Genomic DNA, 23,248 nt, shown 5'->3' with positions numbered 1-23,248 from the left:
CCTGCACTGCTATATCTGGTCTATTCCAAATTCGTTGGCCCTTCCTATTTTTCATCTAAATGCCACTCCATATAAAGGTATGGCATTAGTCTACACATACATGTTCATGATATCTAAAGCTATTTCATCATCACATTGTTCAATTCCCCGAAGTTCTCAATTTCAGTCTGCTTATGTGATATCCAAAGGGAAGAAAGTTCTTCAAATTAAAGTTGGAGAGGACCAAAACCAACGTTTTTGTTCCTTGCTCCAAACTTTGGACCACATCTCTTTCCCTAGTATTGTATTATGTCTCAAGGTCAGTATATTGGTATACCTTTAAGAGACATGTTCATCATAACATATGCCCTGATGATGTAACAATGACAAACTCAACTTATTTTAGATCACTTGAAGCCTGACATTCCTCTAGAAGCATGGTCCTATCTTTTAACTTAACTGAAGTCGCCATTGTCTCAGGAGACCATAGGGTTGCTCTTTCATTAGATAGCAACAATGGCACGAAGTTTAACCTTTGGGTCACCATGCCTCAGATGAGGGGTGAGGTTTGAAAAGGTGGAATCTTCACTAACTGCTAAATGTTAATGCAGACACACATGTCATAGAGTCACAGAGATGTACAGCATGGAAAAAGACCCTTCGGTCCAACTCGTCCATGCCAACCAGATATCCTTACCTAATCTAATCCCATTTGCTGGCACTTGGCCCATATCCCTCTAAACCCTTCCTATTCATATATCTATCCAGATGTCTTTAAAATGCTGCAATTGTACTAGCCTCTACCACTTCCTCTGGCAGCTCATTCCATACACGCACTATCCTCTACGTGAAAACGTAGCCACTTACGTTCCTTTTATATATTTACCCTCTCACCCTAAACCTATGCCCTCTGGTTCTGGACTCCCCCACCCCCAGTTTGTGTATTTATCCTATGTGGCTAGATTCCCTACAGTGTGGAAACAGGCCCTTCAGCCCAACCAGTCCACACCAACCCTCTGAAGAGTAACCCACCCAGACCCATTTCCCTCTGACTAATGTACATAACACTATGGACAATTTAGCATGGCCAATTCACCTGACCTGCACATCTTTGGATTGTGGGAGGAAACTGGAACACCCAGAGGAAACCTATGCAGACATGGGGAGAATGTGCAAACTCAACACAGACAGTCGCCCAAGGCTGGATTTGAACCTCGGACCCTGGTGTTGTGAAGCAGCATTGCTAACCACTGAGCCACCATGCCACCCACCATGTGCCTGGGGAATATAATGTATGTATATAATAGTTAGTTGTAATAAATCTTTGTTAGTTTTTTTAATACCACTACACCTATGTCTAACATCTTATGCTTGAGTAAATAACATAGCATTGCTGCAAAGTATCCTGTTTGAAGACAAACTCGCACCACCTGGCAACTGTGTGAAATTAAGCTTGTCTTCCCAATTTGTGTCACGTTTCTCAATGGCTTCTAATCTCATATTCATGTGACCATACAGATTGCCCATTCCAACCTCCATGACATTGTTTGATTTTGTCCCCGTCTCAACATCACCCATGCTTTTCACATCTCTTGACTTTTCTTTGCCAACATTTCAGACTGTTTTCTCATATTCTAGCCTCTGTTAACTTGAGATCATTCAAGGCTCTGTTGCCCATGCCTCAATTTACAGCAAATCCTGTTCATCAATTGTTCCTGAGCTGCTGAATTACATTGACTCCTAATAAGGCAACATCTTGACTTTAAAATTCTCATTACTATTTTGAAATCTCTTCTTGGCTTCAATCCTCCCCATATCTATAATCAAATCCACCCAAGAACTTTCCAGATAACTGGGCTTCTCTAGGTTTCGATCTTTGTTAGCCAAGCTTCAAATGGCCTAGGTTTCAAGTTCTGAAATTTTCTCCCTCTACTTTCCTGCCTCACTGACTCAGTATCAGCCTTTAAAACAGTCCTCAAAACCTACTATTTTGATTAATCTTTTGGTCACCTGTCCTAATATAGCATCATCTGGCTCAGTGTCACACTTTATAACGTTTTATTTTGCTGCTGTGAAATACATTGTGATGTTCCATTATATTAAGGGCGAAATATAAATATATGATAGGAAGGAGGGAAATGGCAGAGAAGCTAAATAATACTTCACAGAGGAAGACCCAAAAAGTCTCCCAAAAATAATTAATGAATAATTAACTATATTGAATTAATAATGAATTTTTAAGATCGAAGAACCTAGTGAGAGTGTGGAACTGAAAAAGATGAGAAAGAAAATTAGAAACGTTGGATAAATTAATGGACTGAAAATTGACAAAACCTCCAGGACCCAATGATTTTCAACCCGGAGAGCTTAGAGATATGGATATTCACAGTCTTATTGGATATGATGGTGATCATCTTTCAAAACTTGATTAACTCTGTAATGGTGCCCGCAGCTTGGAAAGTTTCAAATGAATCCACTGTTTAATAAAGAAGGGAGAGAGAAAATGGGGATCTACAGACCTGTTAGCCATGGCAACAGTATGGAAAATACTACAATCTATTGTGAAGGACGTAATTACTGTACACTTAGCAATTTATTATCTGATTGGATAAAGCCAATATGGGTTTATGAAGGAGAAATTATATTTGACAAACCAGATCAAGTTTTAAAGGATGTTTTGTGTGGAATCAATAAGTGGGAACCTGGGATGTGGTATACTAGAATTTCTGGAAAGCTTTTGATAAAGTAAACAGAAAAAGTTAATAAATAAATAAAAGTGTGGATAACATATGAGTGTGGATCGGAATCACCAAATCAGGATTGACTGATGTACTCCTATATCCCTAAGCACTAGATTAGAAAATAAGAAGGTCTAATTGGGACCACACATGGAAATGAAAAAGAAGATTAATACTTTTTACTAGAAGTGACAGTAATTAAATAGAAGCTATATGCTATCTCATTCTCAAATATTCATAGAGATGCAATCATAAAAGAAAGAGAACTGCTCATAAATCCAAAGAAATTACCATGATTTTCAGACCAGTTAGGAGCAAAAAGATTTGTATCGCTGAATTTATTTTTGCTGTTACTCTTTGATGACTGATTGAGTGGGGTGACAACTATGATGATTAGGGAAAACAGGCAAGAACACACCATTAATAAGTTTGGTCAAGAGGACCCTTACAGTTGTCAATGAATCCCCCCAAAAATATAGCAAGCAGCACTCTCACTTTATTAATATGGAGTTTAGAATAGCACATAGCAAAGTATTTTCTAAATGAAATTACCTCACTATTTTGACATGAACTCTTGCACTTTGTTTCAAGTTATTAAACCTTATAAGATTATGGTGCTCAGGCAGCAGTAAGAGGTTTAATTCTGATATGAACATTAAGATATTAATGGCTTTGAAACAGAATAGGAATCATTGATTCTGCAATCAAAATATACAAGAATGTTAACAAATAAATGTAAAAGAAATAGGTTAAAATACTTTGTGACCATAAAAATTGAATATAATGTGGGAAATGTAAGGTTATGCACATGCAGGAAGAATGGAAGAGCAGAATATTATTCTAACGGGAAACACTGCAGAAGGCTACAGGACAGAGAGATTCGGGGTTCTCACACATGAATCATAGATAACTAACACCTCAGTTCAGCAGGCAATAGGAAAGGCAAATCGATCTTTGATTTTTTTTATTTCAAAGGGAATGGAGTATACAAAATGGGAGATCTTGCTAAAACTATAGAAAGCACTTGTCAGGCAACAACTGGAATACTACGAACAATTTTGGTGCCCTTGCTGAAGGAAAGATAAACTGGGATTGGAGACAGCCCAGAGAAGGTCCACTAGGCTCATCCTGGGCATGGAGGGATTACCTTGAGGGTTGAGCTTGAACTCATCAGGGTTTAGAAGAGTGAGAACCTATTAAAACATGCAAGATTCTTAGGGTGCTCTGCAAGGGAGATGAAGAGAGGCTGTTTCTCCTTCTGGGAGAGTCAAGGACTAGAGAGCATAATCTCAGAATAAAGGTCAACTAATTAAGACAGAGATGGGGTGGATTTCTTTTCATTCAGAGCATGGGCAATCTGTGAACTCTTTACTGCAGAGAGCTATTGAGTCTGGGTCCTTAAGCATATTAAAGACTAAAATAGACAATCTTCAGTAATCAGGAAGGAAATCAGGGTTATTAGTATAAAGCAGGAAATTAGAGTTCAGGATTATCAAGTCAGTCATGATGTCATTGAATGGCAGAGTAGACTTGATAGGCCAGAGGGTTTATTTCTGTTCCTAGGTCTAATAGAAACATAGAAAATAGAAGCAGCAAGCTGTTCAGCCCTTCAAACTGTTCTGCCATTCAATATCATCATGGCTGATCGTTCAACTCAGTAGACCATTCTACTTTTTCCCCATACCCTTTTATCTCTTTAGCCCTAAGAACTATATCTAACTCACTCTTGAAAATATTTGACTTTTTTTGGCCTCAACCACTTTCTGTGGCAAAGAGTTTCACAGGCCCACCACTTTATGGAAAAAGAAATTTGTTCTTACCTCAGTCTGAAATGGCCTACTCCATATCCTTAGACTATGACCCCCAAGTCATTGAACACATCCTTCCTGTGTTTAATCTGTCTGGTCCATTTAGAATTTCATAGGTTCTATGAGATTTCTCCTTCACTCTTTCAAATCTGCATGAATATAGTCCCAAACGATCTAATTTCTCTTCATACATCAGTTCCTAACATACCATGTATCAGCCTGCTAAATCTTTGTTACTCTCACTCCATAGCTATAACATCCTTCCTCAGATAAGGAGACCAAAACTGCACACAACATTCCAGGTGTAATTTCAACAAGGTCCTGTACAACTGCAGCAAGATGTCCCTGCCCCTGCACTTGAATCTTCTCACAATGAAGATCTACGTACCATTTGCCTTCTTCAACAGGTGCTGCACCTGTAGGCTTACTTCAGCAACTGCTGCATAAGGACACTCAAATCTTGTTGTACCTTCCCCTTTCCCAATCTATCTCCATTCAAATAATAACCTGCCTTCCTGTTCTTGCGACCAAAGTGGATAACCTCACATTTATGCACACTGTACATCATCTACCATCTATGTGCCCACTCATTCAACTTGTCCAAATTACATTGAAGCATCTCTGTATCCTCCTCACCGCTCACTCTCCCATCCAGCTTTGTGTCATCTGCAAACTTGGAGATATTACATTTATTTACCTCATTTAAATCACTAATCTTTATTGTGAATAGCTTGGGTCCAATCACTGATCCCTGCAGTATCCCACTGCAACTCAGCAAATGATCCATTTGTTCCTACTGTCTGTGTCCTGTCTGCCTTTGTGTTCTCTTTCCATATTATACACATCTCCAATCCTGTGCACTTTCATTTTATATGCTAAGTTCATATGGGGGACCTTATTGAAAGCCTTCAGAAAGTCTAAGTAAACCACACCCACCTCTAATAATTATTTCCTTGAATAATTCCAGTAGTTTTCTCAAGCATGATTTCCCTTTCATAAATTCATACCATATCTGTCTGATCCTGTAAGCGTTTTCCAAATGTTCTGCTATTAAATCTTTTATGATAGACTCCAGCATTTTCCCTACTCATGTCAGACTAACCATTGTTTAATTTCCTGTTTTCTCTCGACCTCCATTTTTAAAAATAGAGAGGTTACATTAGCTACCCTCCAATCGAACTGTTCCAGACTCTATAGAATCTTGAAAGATGACTATCAATGCACCTATTTCTACTTCCTTAAATTCTTTGGGATGTATAGGGTTCTCAGATTTATTCACCTTTAATCCCATCAATTTCCCCAACACCATTTCCCTACTGATACTGATTTCCTGCAGTCCCTCCCTTACTAAAGTCCATGTTCCTCAACATTTTGGGATATTATTTGTATCCTCCTTTGTGAGGATAAACCCAAAATATGTATTTAATTATCACAGTTCTCAAAACATTAACATTATTTCTCTTCACAGATGCTACCAGATCTGCTGAGTGTCTCCACCAATTTCTGTTTTTGTTTGTTTATAAATTTAATTGGTCGGCAATCTCTTTGTCTCCCATGATAACTTGTTTCTGAATGACCTTTGCATTAAGTAATCATTTTCTCTTCACATTGCTGTAGAAGCTTTTACAATGAATTTGTATATTCACTTACTCTATTTTCCCATCTTGGTCAATTTCTTTGTCTAAATTGCCACCCATACCACAAGTCTGCTGCTTTTCTGACCAATTTTTATGTCCCTTTCTTGCATCTAATATTATCTCTAATTACCCTTGTTAACCATTTTGGGCCATCTTTCCATTTTAATTTTGTGCCTAACAGGGATATTTGTTGTAGTTCCTCTTCAAATCTTTTATGATTGCTAAAATACTATCTTTTTTTTGTTTCAAAAATATACTTTATTCATAAAATAATTTGATGGTCTGTACAGTTGGTCATGCCATACATACGTAAACATTTGCATACAGAGATCAGAATTTATCATTTGTATATACAGGTCTGTACGTTTATCAATCATATGTCCATATATTAAGCTGAGGTGTCAGCAGAGCCCAAAAGACTGCGTGGGCTCCCTGTTCTTCTTAGACAGGCAGATGTTACATGGTGGTCTTTCCCCACCGCGCCTTGTTGGCAGCTGCCCCAAGCTTCAGCGCATCCCTCAACACTTAGTCCTGGACCTTGGAATGTGCCAGTCTGCAACACTCAGTCAGGGTCAACTCCTTCAGCTGGAAGATCAACAGGTTTTGGATCGCCCAGAGAGCGTCCTTCACCGAGCTGATGATCCTCCAGGCACAGTTGATGTTCTATCATCTCTTTACGCAATCTCCCTAAAACTAGCTCACCCCGCATACCATTGTGGTTCCTTTATCCTAGTCTCAGACCATCCACATCACTGTCCATCTTACTGAAGAATTCTATCATGTTATTACAATATAGAAGTCGGACCAACTTGTCCACAACGAGCCTCTGAAGAGTAACCCACCTAGACCCATTGCCCATATTTACCCCTGAATAATACACCTAACCTTTACGGCCAATTCACCTAAACCTGCACTGTGGGAGGAAACCGGGGCAGACCCACGCAGACATGGGGAGAATGTGCAAACTCCACACTGACAGGAACCGAACCCAGCTCCTTGTTGCTGTAAGGCAGCAAGTGCTCACTCCTGAGCCACCGTGCCGTGTTATGGTTTTATAATAGAGCCGTCACATTTTACTTGGTCGATTAACGGGATGAATTTTTGAAGTCATTTGTTGTTAAAGGTTGTGTTTCGGGACAAGCAACTTTTATCGACGAGCGTACAATTATCTCCAACAGAACCAGCCACATCTCTCCGGGGGGGGGGGGGGGCTTGATGATCGAAGATATTTTCAATAGGTTAATCTCCTTTTCAAAAACTTACATCAGCAGTTTCCCAATGCAGACCCTCCACCAAGGAAATTTCAAAGAATCTGGGCAATTTTGAAATATTTTTCAGGTCTGCACCCACCATGTGGGCCCACAGTGATGAATGAACAGGGTCCTCTTAAAAAGTCCTAGCCCCTTTAAAACGCAGGAGTTCAGGATGGCATGGCCTGGCTCGGCCCAACCAATTGGATCCTGGCAACAGCGGTCCTCCAGCATCCCGGGAGGCTGCGCGCCTTACAGCCACTAAGCCGAGCTCGGCCCAACCATTTGGATCCTGGCAACAGCGGTCCTCCAGTATCCCAGGAGGCTGCGCGCCTTGCAGCCACTAAGCCGAGCTCGGCCCAACCATTTGGATCCTGGCAACAGCGGTCCTCCAGTATCCCGGGAGGGTGTGCGCCTTGCAGCCACTAAGCCGTGCTCGGCCCAACCAATCGGATCCTGGCAGTGGCGATCCTCCAGTATCCCAGGAGGCTGTGCGTTTTTTGCAGCCACTAGGCCGAGCTCGGGGTGTAGCTGCAAATTGGTGACGGTGGGTGGGAAAACAGAGCAAGGGCGACGGTAACCGGGGAGGGCGTGGGCCGCGCGTGCTCCTAACCGGAGAAAGGATTCTTTAAATAGATATAAGTCCCCTGGACAAGTGAGCATCGACCCGGCTGCAGCTTCCCCCTCTTCTCCACTCCATCCCCCGGCACCTTCAATGGAAGCGGAAAAGATGTCGGCGAAAAGCTTTCGCGTCAGCGACGGGGACTGGATTTGCCCCGATAAAAAGTAAGAGAAGCAGAATTGTAATCGTAACGAGGAGAGAGGGGCCCCGGGCGCTCTGTGGTTTGAACTGCCTCGGCCCGAGTGAAAAACGTGAAGAGCAGGCCCGCCCCAGTCAGGGAGCTTCCTTATCAACTCAATAACTCTTCCTCAAAACGGAGTAGGAGCTTCTCTCATCTTGCTTTTACGCTTACAACCCACGATGCACACGTGTTCTGCTTTTTGAAATAATACTTTATTCAGTTGTTTTTTGTCACCTTAACGCCCCAAGTACTTATCTATTCAAGTCACTGCTGTCCTGCGATCTACCAGTCCCCAACTTTTACAAGTACTGCCATGTCATTTAGTTCGCGTTTTTGTTTTGCCTTTTATTCGATAGCAAGCCTTCTTTGATGTCTGCACATTCGAACAGTGTTTATCGCATCGGCCATGACGCTGTTTTTTTGGTCTGTTGTTACACGTGACACGTGTTAATTACAAAAGAATTAACTTTTAAAGGTCCTGTAAGTGTGTGCGCAATTTAATGGTATGATTAGACATAATAGTGTCAAAAAAATACTGTCCCGGATTAAATTTTTCAGGGTTCTGATGTAGCATCAGTTTCAAGTTTTTGTTAAAAAGCACGTGACGCACAAGCAATATTTAATAGCTTTTGTTTTGTCAGTGCTGGAGGAGTTGAACTGGTTTTGGCACAGTGGCCCCACACCCATTACTTATTTTGTCTTAATGTAAATGGGAGGGAAAGCAGCACTTGTGTTCAGTTTGATCTTCAATGTCTGCTGCTCAGTTTCTGATTGAAGGGCTTTTGCCCAAAACGTTGATTTTGCTGCTCCTCTGATGCTGCCTGAACTGCTGTGCTCTTCCAGCACCACTAATCCAAAATCCATGCTCAGTTTCTATCCTGACTTCCTAATCTTGTGATTTGGACAAGTTGAATGAGTAGGCAAAAGTGTGCCAGATGAGGTATAAAATGGATAAATTTGCGATTATCTGTTTTGGTAGCAAAAAAACAGGAAGCAAATTGTCTCAATTGGAAAGAAGGTGGTGCAATGAGACCTGGGTGCCCTTGTGTACCAGTTGCAGAAAGTAGTGAAGACAAAATATCCAGATTATAGAGGAGGAAGTGCTGGATGTCTTGAAACAGTTAAAGGTGGATAAATCCCCAGGAGCTGATCAGGTGTACCTGAGAACTCTGTGGGAAGCTAGAGAAGTGATTGCTGGGCCTCTTGTTGAGATATTTGTATCATCGATAGTCACAGGTGAGGTGCCAGAAGACTGGAGGTTGACAAATGTGGTGCCACTGTTTAAAAAGGGCGGTAAAGACAAGCCAGGGAACTATAGCCCAGTGAGCCTGACCTCGGTGGTGGGCAGGTTGTTGGAGGGAATCCTGAGGGACAGGATGTACATGTATTTGGAAAAACAAGGACTGATTCAGGATAGTCAACATGGCTTTATGCAAGGGAAATCATGTCTCACAAACTTGACTGAGTTTTTTGAAGAAGTAACAAAGAAGATTGATGAGGGTAGAGCAGTAGATGTGATCCATATGGACTTCAGTAAGGCGTTTGACAAGGGTCCCCATGGGAGACTGACTGGCAAGGTTAGATCTCATGGAATACAGGGAGAACTAGCCATTTGGATACAGAACTGGCTCAAACGGTGGTGGTGGAGGATTGTTTTTCAGACTGGAGGCCTGTGACCAGTGGAGTGCCACAAGGATCGGTGCTGGGCCCTCTACTTTTTGTCATTTATATAAATGATTTGGATGCGAGCATAAGCAGTGCAGTTAATAAGTTTGCAGATGACACCAAAATTGGAGGGGTAGTGGACAGCGAAGAGGGTTACCTCCAGATTACAACAGGATCTGGACCAGATGGGCCAATGGGCTGAGAAGTGGCCGATGCAGTTTAATTCCGATGAATGCGAGGTGCTGCATTTTGGGAAAGCAAATCTTAACAGGACTTATACACTTAATGGTAAGGTCCTAGGGAGTGTTGCTGAACAAAGACTGTTGAGCACAGGCTCATAGCTCCTTGAACGTGGAGTCATAGGTAGATAGGATAGTGAAGAAGGTGTTTGGTATGCTTTCCTTTATTGGTCAGAGTATTGAGTACGGTAGTTGGGAGGTCATGTTGCAGTTGTACAGGACATTGGTTAGGCCACTGTTGGAATATTGCGTGCAGTTCTAGTCTCCTTCCTATCGGAAAGATGTTGTGAAACTTGAAAGGGTTCAGAAAAGATTTACAAGGATGTTGCCAGGGTTGGAGGATCTGAGCTACAGGGAGAGGCTGAACAGGCTGGGGCTGTTTTCCCTGGAGCGTCGGAGGCTGAGGGGAGACCTTAGAGGTTTATAAAATCATGAGGGGCATGGATAGGATGAAGACTCAGAGTCTTTTCCCTGGGGTCGGGGAGTCCAGAACTAGAGGGCATAGGTTTAGGGTGAGAGGGCAAAGGTATAAAAGAGACCTAAGGGGCAACTTTTTCACGCAGAGGGTGGTACGTGTATGGAATGAGCTGCCAGAGGATGTGCTGGAGGCTGGTACAATTGCAACATTTAAGAGACATTTGGATGGGTATATGAATAGGAAGGGTTTGGAGGGATATGGGCCGGGTGCTGGCAGGCAGGACTAGATTAGGTTGGGATATCTGGTCAGCATGGGCGGGTTGGACCGAAGGGTCTGTTTCCATGCCAAACAGCTCTATGACTCTAAGTGGTATGTTGGTCTTCATAATGCGAGGATTTGAGTGCAAGAAAGGGGATGTGTTACTGCAATTGTATGAGGAATTGGTAAGCCCATACCTGAAATATTGTTTGCAGTTTTGCTGTCTTTGTTTGAGCGGGTCTTCTGGCAGTAAAATGTGTAGAAAAACGTTTACCAGACTGGTTCTTGGAAAGCCAGGACTGACACTTGAAGAGAGACTACGTCAGTTGAAACATTTGTTGGAGTTTGAAAGAGTGAGGGGAAATCTTGTGTAAACCTAAAATTCTAACAGGACTAGACAGGGTAAACACAGGAAGGATATTACCAATGATTGGGATGTCTAGAACTGGAGTCACAGTCTAAGGAGGCATGGGTAGGACTGAGATGAGAAATGTCTTCACCCAGAGAATGGTGAGCCGATGGAATTCTCTCTAACTGTTGAGACCAAAACGTTGAATAATTTTAAGAAGGATGTTGTGTAAAGTTCTTGGGGCTACAGATCAGGAAGGGGAGAAAACAGGAATGTGGCATTAAGTTGGTTGATCAAATGGCAGAGCAGCCTTGAAAAACAAAATAGTCATGGAGATGTACAGCACGGAAACAGACCCTTTGGCCCATGCTGACCAGGCATCCCAACCTAATCTAGTCCCACGTGCCAGCACCTGGCCCATATCCCGCCAAACCCTTCCTATTCATGTACCCATCCAAATGCCTCTTAAGTGTTGTAATTGTACTAGCCTCCACCACTTCCTCTGGCTGCTCATTCCATACACGTACCACCATCTGAGTGAAACATTTGCCTCCTAGGTCTCTTATGTATTTCCTCTCTCACCCTAAACCTATGCCTCTAGTTCTGGACTCCACACCCCAGGGAAAAGACTTTGTCTATTTATCCTATCCATACCCCTCATGATCTTATGAACCTCTATAAGGTCACCCCTCAGCCTCTGAGGTGCCAGGAAAATAACCCTAGCCTGTTCAATCTCTCCCTCTAGCTCAAATCCTCCATCCCTGGCAACATCCTTGTAAATCTTTTCTGAGCCCTTTCAAGTTTCACAACATCTTTCCAATAGGAAGGAGACCAGAATTGCATGCAATATTCCAACAGTGGCCTAACCAATGTTCTGTACAACCGCAACATGACCTCCCAACTCCTGTACTCAATACTCTGACCGATAAAAGAAAGCATACCAAACGCCACCTTCACTACCCTATCTACCTGTGACTCCACTTTCAAGGAGCTATGAGCCTGTGCTAAAAGGTCTCTTTGTTTAGCAACACTGCCTAGGACCTTATCATTAAGTGTATAAGTCCCACTAAGATTTACTTTCCCAAAATACAGCGCACCTCATTTATCTAAATTAAACTGCATCTGCCACTTCTCAGCAGATTCGCCCATCTGGTCAAGATCCTGTTGTAATCTGAGGTAACCCTCTTCACTGTCCACTACACCTCCAATTTTGGTGTCATCTGCAAAGTTATTAAGGGGCATGGATAGGATAAATAGACAAAGTCTTTTCCCCGGGGTCGGGGAGTTAGAGGGCATAAGTTTAGGGTGAGAGGGGAAAGATATAAGAGACCTAAGGTGCAACGTTTTCTCAGAGGGTGGTACATGTATGGAATGAACTGCCAGAGGAAGTGGTGGAGGCTGGTACAGTTGCAACATTTAAAAGGCATTTGGATGGGTATATGAATAGGAAGGGTTTGGAGGGATATGGGCTAGGTGCTGGCACATAGGACTAGATTGGGTTGGGATATCTGGTCGGCATGGACAGGTTGGACCGAAGGGTCTGTTTCCATGCTGTACATCTCTATGACTCTATAACTTTACCTCTTATGCTCACATCCAAATCATTTATATAAATGGCAAAAAAGTAGTGGACCCAGTACTGATCTTTGTGGCACACCACTGGTCTTGGGCCTCCAGTCTGAAAAACAATCCTCCACCACCACCCTCAGTCTTCTACCTTTGAGCCAGTTCTGTATCCAAATAACTAGTTCTCCCTGTATTCCATGATATCTACCCTTGCTGACCACTCGCCCTTGCGGACCCTTGTCGAATGCCTTACTGAAATCCATATAGATCACATCTACTGATCTGCCCTCATCAATCCTCTTTGTTACTTCTGCAAATAGTTCAATCAAGTTTGTGAGACATGATTTCCCACATGCACAACCATGTTGACTATTCCTAATCAGTCCTTGCCTTTCTAAATACATGTTGATCCTGTCCCTCAGGATTCCCTCGAACAACTTGCTCCCCACAGACATCAGGCTCACTAGTCTATAGTTCCCTGGCTTGTCCTTATCATCTTTCTTTAGTGGCATGACATTATCCAACCTCCAGTCTTCTGGCACCTCACCTGTGACTGCTAATGATGCAAATATCTCAGTAAGAGGCCCAGCAATCACTTCCCTCACTTCCCACAGAGTTCTGGGGTACACCTGATCAGGTCCTGGGGATTTATCCACTTCTATGAATTTCAAGACATCCAGCACTTCCTCCTCTGTAATGTGGACATTTTTCAAAACGTCTCTCGCGCTCGCTCTCTCTGTCACGCTCACGCTCTCTCTCTCTCGCTCCCCCCGCAATCCCCTGCAGCTCCATACAAAGGTCACCTTGTTAATCTTCGAGGGGATCTTATCTCTCCCAGTTACCATTACCTATTGCTGTTTTCCATGTTTCTGTCACTTGAAGCTAATTGTAATTTTGTTGTGGTCATGGTGTCAGTACTGTTGTCAGCATTCAGTCTTCTGTTTAACAAGGTTATGGTTTTGTGTCCCACTTCACAAACCTGTAGGTAAACCATGCAGTATTGAATGACTGCATTGTTGAAAGCACCAATATTTGAATGAGAAATTAAACCCAGGTTCCTTTTGCTCTTTCAGGTGAACTGTTTTGAAGAACAGCAATCGAACAAAGGCCTGGTCAATAATTATCCCTCAATTGTCACACACAGATTGTTTTGCCTCTATCATATTCCATGATAATCTCTCATAAACAGTACAAATTGGGTGCTACATTTCCAAAATATTGCAATTGATTATGGACAAAAGAGTAAATCTTGGGTGAGGTGATGACATTAAGGACAGTTGCTAAAGCTTCAAGTGATCTTATGTAGAAGCAAGGAGTCGGAGTAAAATTAGAAACTGGAGAATGCTGTCCACTGATTGGTGTAATGCCCAGCACAAAACAAGATGGTAGTGGTTAATCATCTCAGACTCAGGATATCTATCACTGGATGAATTCCACAGGGCAGTGACCTAAACCCAAACATCTTAACTACTTCTTCATGGTCTTTACTCAAATAGTGGAGTTATAGGGACTTGTGACATGATAGTCGTGCCCCTTCTTCAGGACCAGAACCTCCAAGTTCCAAATTCTATCTGCTGCAGAGCTATGTTATAACCTGTCCCAACGGGTAAGTTCAATACACTTAGGTGCGATTGTTTACTGATGATTGCTGTGAATAGTGTTCTATACAATTCATAGTAACTTGGATACTGAAGTAGTCCATGCCTGCTTACAGAAAAACCCAGCCAACAATTTATTTTGGGCTGATAAGTGGGAACTAATGTTCATGCAATGAGTCCCAGGCAATGACTTTCTCTAATGAGAGAGAATCTAAGCATCTCTCCTTAACCATGACTGAGCCCATATCATCATCCAAGAGTTACTGTTGATCAAAACTTTAACTGGAGGAGCAATTATAAATACATAGGTTACAAGAGCAGATCAGAGGTTAGCCATACTGCAGTGGGCAACCTGTTCCTAACTCCACAAAGCTTGCCTCCTTTTTAGAAGATGCACGACAACTCCCCAAAGCTCCTTTGACAGCTTCAAACCTCAGACCTCTGTCAACTAAAAGAACACAAACAGCAGATGTAAGGGAACACCGCCATTTGTACATTTCTTCCCAGACTGCACACCATCGTAATTTGCCATTCTATTACTGCTGTGTCCAAATTCTGGAACTCCCTGTCAGCATCGTGCGTGTTCCTACATCTCATGGACTGGTTGGTTCTAGAAGGCCAATCGGCAGCAGTTTGGCATGAAAATACATGCTTTTATGGGCGTTTGCATCCTAAGATCATTTTTTTAAAGTGGTCTTTGGTTTCAAAATGAGTGTTAAATTGACACTTAAATTGTTCACTCTGCTATGCAAAACCCTAACTTTGATTGTATATATTTGCATGTAAAAAGCTTTAGTCCAAGAGAAATTTAGTCTGTTTTTGAATGCTCTTGATCTTAGCAGCTAAGTTGTTGCCTTCCTTTGGTGCAGTTATTATAATAAGGAATGCTCAAAAGGCGAAAAATTGGTCATGCATATTTCTTGAGTTCTTGAGAAGGTGATTAGAGTTAGGAAGAAATAAAGTCATGGAGGGAATTTGAATCAAAGACTCAAATTATTTAAACCTGTTAACCAGTATAGATCGGTGAGCAATGCGTAATGAAATGAAGGTGTCATTTAGCTGTTTCCCCTTACTGTGCATAATGAATGAACTACTCGCAATCATTGATAAACATGCCCATCCTGTTATTTGGAAAGTCATTGGCTTCCTAGATGATTTCATAGGGTCTTCCCTCCCTAGCCATGAATGTTAAACATGACGAGCTGAGAGAATGATAAAGGAGGATTCTGGTATTCATGACACAGCAGGAAGAGTACAGGTAAGGCACCCAGCAAAGGTGACAGCAGTGCACCTCCCCTTCCTTTCCCCCCACCTTGGGATTCTTAATTGAAATTGCTGATGAGACTGCTTGACACTCAAACAATTCCACTTCTCTTGCCATCGGGTTCTCTGGTTGGTCCGGTTGAGTTTCCAATCAATGGTAGCCCCCCAGGACGCTGATATGGGGAATTCAGTGATAGTAACACCATTGAATATCAAGGGGTGATGGTTAGATAGTCTCTTATTGGCAATGGTCATTGCCTGACATTTGTGTGGCACGAATGTTACTTGCCACTTGTCAGCCTAAGCCTGGATATTGTCCAGATTGTTTCATTTGAACATGGACTGCTTCAGTATCTGAGGAGTCAAGAATGGTGGTAAATGTTGCACAATCATCGACAAACATCCCCATTTCTGAACTTATGGAGGGAAGGTCATTGATAAAGCAGCTGAAGATGTAGTGGGACTGGTATCTCCTGGGAGAATGCCTATGCGTGACATTTCTTCATGTAGGGAAGCTGGTGCACCGACAGCCATCACGTGGACCGTAGCAGGTTGGGGTCAAAGCCCAATGGCACAGAGACCAAGACGACTGGCAGCCCTTCTCTGTACATTCATTTGCCTTTGCAACCATTGTGATATTGTAATTGTAAGTTCAGCTATCATCTCCCTGCTCTGCTGTTGAGGTCTTCATGATTGCACTTTGTCTAGACCCTCACCCTTTACCTTACTATTATGAGTGACCCTGCCAGGAACTATGCTCTTCTATGTCCGCTTCCTAGAACAAGCTTTCCTCCACAACAAGACAGTGATCCTCGGAAAAGAGCTGAAGTTGGTTGAGTGTAGGATACTGGACAGAGAAGATTAGAGAGATCTTGATCAATTGGACCAATGGGCTGAAGAGTGGCAGGTGCAATTTAATTTGGATAAATGCGAGGTATTGCATTTTGGTAAAACAAACAAAGGCAGTGCTTGTTAATGGAAGGGCCCAGTCTAGTGTTGTGAAACCTAGGGGTTCAGGTATATACTTTGAAATTTACATCTCAGATAGACAAGATTATTAAGGTGTTTAGCTTGTCTTCATTGCTCAACCTTTTGAGTACAGCGGCACGTTGGCTCAGTGTTTAGCACTGCTGCCTCACAGCACCAGGGTCCCAGGTTCAAATCCAGCCTCGGGCGGCTGTCTGTGCAGAGTTTGCACATTCTCCGTATCTGTGTATTCTAGCCCTCTGAAAATGAATGCTAACATTGCATTTTCCTTCCTAATTGTCAACAGAACCAGCATGTTAAGAGAATCCTGAACAAGGACTCTTAAGTCCCTCTTTGAGTACAGGAGTTGGGCATCATGTTCAGATTGTACAGGATGTTGATGAGGCATCCTCTGGAGTACTGTGTGCAGTTCTGATTGGCCTGCTATAGCAAGGATATTATTAAACTAGACCGGGTTCAGAAAAGATGTACAGTATGTTGCTCGGAATGGAGGGTTTGAGTTATAAGGAGAGGCTGGGACATTTTTCACTGCAGTGTAGGATTTTGAGGGGTGACTTTATAGAGGTTTATCAGATCTTGAAGGGCATAGATGAGATGACTATTGAGGGATCCCCCTGCCCTGCCACCCAAATGGGGAAGTCAAAACTAGGGGCATATTTTTAAGGTGAGAGGAGAAGGTTTTAAAAAGGACAAGGAAGCAACCTTTTTTACAGTGGTTTGTGTATGGAATGAACTTCCAGAGGGCATGGTGGATGCAGGTGGTGTTATAACATTTAAAGTTATAACATTTAAAAGGGTAAGTACATGAATAGGAAACGTTTGGAAGGATATGGGCCAAAGACAGGCAAGTGGAACTAGTTTAGTTTGGGAACATGGTTGGTGTGGAATAGTTGGACTGAGGTCTGTTTCTCTGCTGTATGGCTATGATTGTACTATGACTCCATAGTAATGATGGGAGAATGTGATGTAGTAGAAGTTGGAACATGCAGCAAAGACCTCCAGTTTAAAGGTTAAAATGTAGGAAGCTGGCCAGAAGTTTGTTGTGTTGTCAAGTGTAGAGGTAACAAAGGCATGGTTGAGGGCTCCATCAGATAAGCTGAGGTGGGCTTGGGCATAATTATGTTGATTGGCAAGTGAGTTACTGAGATGTCTGGAAGGAAAATTGTTATCAAAAAGACTTGCAGGATAGTTTCACCATATCCCATTGTTGGGGAGTGGTTGTGAAGAAAGGAAAACAAGTTACTAGGAAATAATGAGATATTGACTTACAGATTAATTAAAATGGAAGTGGGATACTAAGAATGTATGTTGATGATTGGAGGCAAAATAATGTAATATTTTTAAATAAACGTACCCTAGTATTGGACACATTTTAAAATAAGTCAACTTGTGTATCAGAGTAAGTCATGTAACTTTGGTGTTCCAACAATTATAGAAAGTGTTGAAGACTTGTGCATCTGTGTTTAATTGCAAACATTTTTTGAGAAATTAGTATTGAAAGTTTTTTAAAACCTTTTGGTTTTGACTGAAAGAACCACATTAATTGTGTGCGTCTGAGAAACACAAGACAATGGCAGAACCATTTCATTGGATTTATTTGACTCTGACTCTGATTTGACTATTTGAGAATTTTTAAATTAAATAATAACTGAATGATGGAGATTGAGAGATTCTGTCACTTTTTGGAATATTGGAGAGTAAATGGAAGCGAATATGGGATTTTGTTGATGAATAAAAGCATAATGGAGGAGAAAGCAAGGTGCATGTTTTGAATTGAAGAGACAATGCTGCGAGGTACGGAATGGTATGATGAAAGCCAGGAGGTATTAACAATAACAGTAATCATTATCTTCTAAAATTTTCTAGCATAGCAGTTTTCAAATATATTAGTTCTATTCAGACATGGAGGAAATAGAAAATTAGGAACTACAAGCAGTTCAACTGACAGTCATTGGCAAAGCACCAGGTTCTCATAAGGAAGACTTAATGCACGTAGAAAATTATGATTTGACAAAGCCAACATGGTTTTGCAATAGAAAAGTGGTGTTTTTGAAATCAATTGCATTTGTTTTAGGATGTACCTAAAAGTAGATAAACAGAGCCAATAAATGTAGGGCACCTGGGTTTCCAAAGGACAATTGATAAGGTACCCCATTAAAAATTAAAACACAAGGTGTGCTCGCATGGATGGAGGATTGTATATCTGACAGGAAGTAAACATCAAGTTTCCAAATGATAGGTTGTAGCTAGTGGAATGCTGTAAATGTTGTGGCTTGGTTACTTACAGGCAATTATTTCCGTGCTCTGTGACTCTGTGGTCATTGCCTACACTGTTCTAGATAAGTGGTTTGACTGGTGAGGAGACTGGTGCACATGAAGCACCTGTCTCTGCCAACAATTGGGAGAAAGTGAGGACTGCAGATGCTGGAGATCAGAGTCGAGTGTGTGCTGCTGGAATGATCCTGATGAAGGGCTTTCGCCCGAATCGTCAATTTTCTTGCTCCTTGGATGCAGCCTGACCTTTTGTACATTCCTGCATCTCTCTCTTGACTCTGCCAGCGATTGGCAGCAATAAAGGTTGGTGGTTGGAGGGAGCAATAGTGGAGGAATCACAAGGCAAGGGGACTCCAAAAACAAGTTACTCTGGCTGGGATGGGTGAGTTGTGTGAGGTGGCTGGGCTACGTGGAGTAGCAAGGGAGTGTGGGTGTGGGGAGATTAAATTGAAATTTAGAGGGAATTTGATATTTTTGTTTTACCCCTCAGGTGATAGGCATTCAAAACTCATTGCCTGAAAACTAGTCAAAGCAGATATCCTCAAACATTTAAAAACAAAATTGTGTATCTGACAACAAACCCCAAGGGCTGAAAAGGATCTGGCTGGATGGCCAGAGTGGATACTGTGACAGTATAGCATCTTGCATTCTCTAAATTTCTGTAGTGGTTCTTATTTATTTCTTCCTTTTTATAATTTGATATTTACTGAACCTGTTTTAATTATGTAATGGTTTCTGCAGAGATCAATAACCAGAATTTAAATCTCTTTAAAGGTAATTAGCCAGAAGAATGACCTGATGTTATTTTTGTTTAAAAACTTTTATTGTAAATTACTTAGAAGCATGACTGAATTTTCTTTTTCAAGGTAAGTTATACTTTAACTGCAGAAATTGTCATTCCACATGTATACTTTTCATTGCAATCTCCACAGCATTGCAGCCTTTTAAGCAAGCAATCTAACTTTCTCAGTATGCATTCTCATATCTTGGTTTTGTGCAATGGTAACATCAAGTGACTGACTGTATGTGACTTTCTCCTTTTGGGGAATGTCTTTAATCAGTCAACAGTTTTCTTCCTGGACATATCAGCCTGCAAGATTGTTTGTTCAACTTCTGTAACTGCCAGAGAGCTCACCAAGTCAAGCCATCTTTTTCTTTCTGCTGACCACATGGAACCTTTCTATCTGTGATAATGCATTGCTCTGAATAAAATCCTGTAACCTGATCTCAAATAGCTTCTGCTACCCTTTTTCCCCTTGGAAGCATGAAGCATGGTAATCTCCATGTTCGGATAGAAATGCTATTCATTTATCCCTGCTTTCATCCTAAAAATAAATAGGGCAGTTTAAAGCGGAACTGTTGATGACAATTTCAATTTGTGCTGTTTACTGTCGGCATCCATTGGCAGGAGCAGATTGCAAATCTGAAATCTTAGACTACATTGAAGTAATAAGGCAATGCACCTGAAACCCTGACTGTGTTGGATAGAGCATATAGCTAGATTGGAAAACTATCACATTCCTAAGCAGTGCTAGAGCATTTGTCAAAAGAAACCAAGGATGGTCACAAGTGCTACAGAGACCTGCATGAGGGAAACCTGAAGTAACAGTTTAAAGGAGTTGGAAGAATCTGCACAAGAAGGAACTTGCTGGAGAGTTCTGACCTATTCAGTTTCTGTTCCTTTTTGAAAGAATCAACGTTTATTTGCTGCCCACATCCAACATCAGAGCAACATCTGTATGTGTTGCAAACAATATCCAGCTGTCTAAACTGGAACTAATGTGTTCATTGTCAATGAGTTTGTGTATTCATTTGTTTTCTTTGAATTTGAAGGGCATTACCTTTCTGGGGCTCTGGGAAACAATCTACTCATGCTGTTGTAAAGTGTTCTTAAGGGTGCCTTTCACCTCTAATAATCAAACTACTTGTCTTCGCTGTTATTCAGACTTCAGGGTAGATCTCTCAATTGTAACAGCTGGAATTTGGGCCATTCTGAAACCTTTAGCTTGGAAGATAATGCTGAAGTGGGAGAAACGAAACAGGAGAAAAGACATCTGGCCATTGTTCATTCATTAGCATAAACCTTGTCACTCCTTCAGTAAAGTGCAGTATTCAGTTGATATCCAAATAATGTCATGGCTTTTAACTCACAGTCTAGCTGATATTTGGCCAAAGTCAACCTCTTGTTTGAAGATTTGACCCCCTTGTTCTATTGTCTCCAATAATGCTTCCACTTGTGTTTTCTGTGCCATTTACTATGTTGCACGCTTTAGTAAGATCACCATGCAAACACTTGTTTTCAAAACTGGGAAGTTCTTCTATCACCCCTAATTTATATTTTCTCTTTTTTTTTTCCCAACAGAGACTACTTGGACTAAGTTTTGACTGTCATTGTTTTGTCAATTTGTGTTTTATCCATGTACTGAGCAGTAGGTAGAGCATTGACCGCACTCAACCAGCCCGTGTTTACAAAACTCAATATAATATCTATCATAATGTAATTCCCATGATTGGGCAGCAAGTGTGCTAAGAATTGTATTGCAAGCCCAACTGTGAAATTGGCACTTACTACAGAGTCCTCTCCTCTGAGTGAAGCAATAGCATGGGTGAGAACCTGGTGCATTTTCCAGAGTAGTGGTCAGTACCCTTTTTCGCATGCAGTTTAATTGTTATTGCCTTTTTGAAATTTGACATTTCTGCATCCATGCTGATGATAAAAAGATAAGGTTCAACAGCATGTCTCTTTTTCAGCAATGCTTATTTTGACAAACTTTTTAATCACACTCAATAAAAACCAGAAGAACTGTGGATGCTGTAAATCGGAAGTAAAAACAGAAATTGCTGGAAAAGGTCAGCCGATCTGGCAGCATGTGTGGAGAGGAGTTCGTTCAGAATTTGGGTTAAGTGACCCTTCCTCAGAACTCCGTTATAGAGAGAGAGACAGTTGAAATTTTTATTTTCAAAACTGGCATTAAATTGGACTATTTTTTGAATTTTAATTTCAGAACATAAAATGTTTACTAGAGGGAGTTATTTGTTGCCTTTTATTACTTTCTGTATAAAATAGTATAATGTTGTTGTAACAAAGTTGCTTGCCATGTTTACAAATCAATGAATGTTCCTAGAAAATATGCGCTTTTAAACATTTTTCTGTGTATAGCTAAAACTATCTAGTTATAGAGAAATATATTCTGCATACTTAATAGTCTTAATACTGGAAGAAATATAATAATGCATTTGTAAACCAAATGCATCTAAAGTACCATTGAAATGAATAATACTGATTCCTGAATTAATGTTTCTTTGGAAATATGTTGTTCATCCATAGTTTTTACACTTTTCTCTTAGATGTGGAAATGTCAACTTTGCAAGAAGAACAAATTGTAACAGATGTGGGAAAGGTAAGTGGTGCCAGATTTATTCAGATTGCTGCATTAAATTCAGCCACATTGTTACACTTTTTTTTGGACAGCTTGCAGTACTTTTGTTTTGGTGATTAGTATTTATATGTGTGAGCCTTAATTGTACATTACTGATGGCTATTTTTCTCTGGGCAAAATGTTCAAATTTGATCCCCTTCTTGCTTGGATATAGCATTTCCAAATGTTATGCACACAAGTGTTCCATCGTAGTCTTCAAAACTGCGTCTTTTGAGTTTTAATTAACTGATTAGGTGATGCTGGCATCTATGGAAGTAGATAAGTCACAACATAGACGTAAACCATTTTGCCAACTTGGTTCAAGTCAGTGTTTCTAATCCCATTTGCTCACTTCTTTAATATCTCTTCAACCTCATTTCCTTCATCCACTTAGCCAGTCTAACCTTGAATATTGCTGCCTCTCACACTAACCCTGAGAAATTATTCCTTCCTCAGCTCAATTCTTTGTAAAGAAATTTCTTGTGCCTTCTATTCTAACTTCCGTCCTCTTGCGATGAGGGAAATCAAGTAACGCTATATTACTACAAACATTGATCCTACTTCTCAATTTTTTAAAGGTGCATGTTGGATTAAAATCATATATCTTTGGGCACATGTTCCACATATCCATTGTCTTGTGACATTTTCTAACCATGCAATAGCTTGGGCACTTTTCTACATGATCTCTAGTTCTGTGTTTATTCTCCCTGATAAATATTTTGTTCATCTCGATATTTTTCATTAGTTTAACTTGTGTTTCTGTTCACCTTTTTTTAAACCTACCATAAAGATAGATTTAGTCCTCTCAACTTCTCCTTGCTTCAGTATTTGAGTGTATAGTTATATCAACTATACCAATTTTCTCCTGTCTCTCACAATGATGAGCTTAGGAATAAGGAAGGTGCAGTCATTCATTAATGTGAATTTCTATAACGTGTTTGACAAATTGCGGACACTGTTCCCAAAGCGCAAACTTTTAAAATATTGGTTATGACGT

At 41.1% G+C, this 23,248-nt stretch overlaps 1 protein-coding gene across 2 annotated transcripts in view; it reads left to right on the top strand.

Annotated features, from left to right (window-relative positions):
• The first annotated feature begins 7,847 nt into the window (after positions 1 to 7,847).
• The window catches only part of zranb2 (zinc finger, RAN-binding domain containing 2), a 44,731-nt gene continuing 29,330 nt past the window's right edge, over positions 7,848 to 23,248 (top strand). Inside the window, exons 1-2 of one of the 2 annotated variants that reach the window (XM_072574171.1) lie at positions 7,848 to 7,959; positions 22,181 to 22,233. Coding sequence is in view for 1 of the 2 variants with exons in the window: in XM_072574170.1 (XP_072430271.1) it covers positions 8,128 to 8,198; positions 22,181 to 22,233 (124 nt within the window). In the remaining variant the exon portion in view is untranslated. The other variant, XM_072574170.1, reaches the window with a different exon arrangement.

Source organism: Chiloscyllium punctatum, chromosome 7, assembly GCF_047496795.1.
Source record: "Chiloscyllium punctatum isolate Juve2018m chromosome 7, sChiPun1.3, whole genome shotgun sequence".
Classification (NCBI taxonomy): Eukaryota; Metazoa; Chordata; class Chondrichthyes; order Orectolobiformes; family Hemiscylliidae; genus Chiloscyllium; species Chiloscyllium punctatum.
Note: the sequence above shows the minus strand (reverse complement) of the source record. Positions and strands in the feature narration are given on the sequence as shown.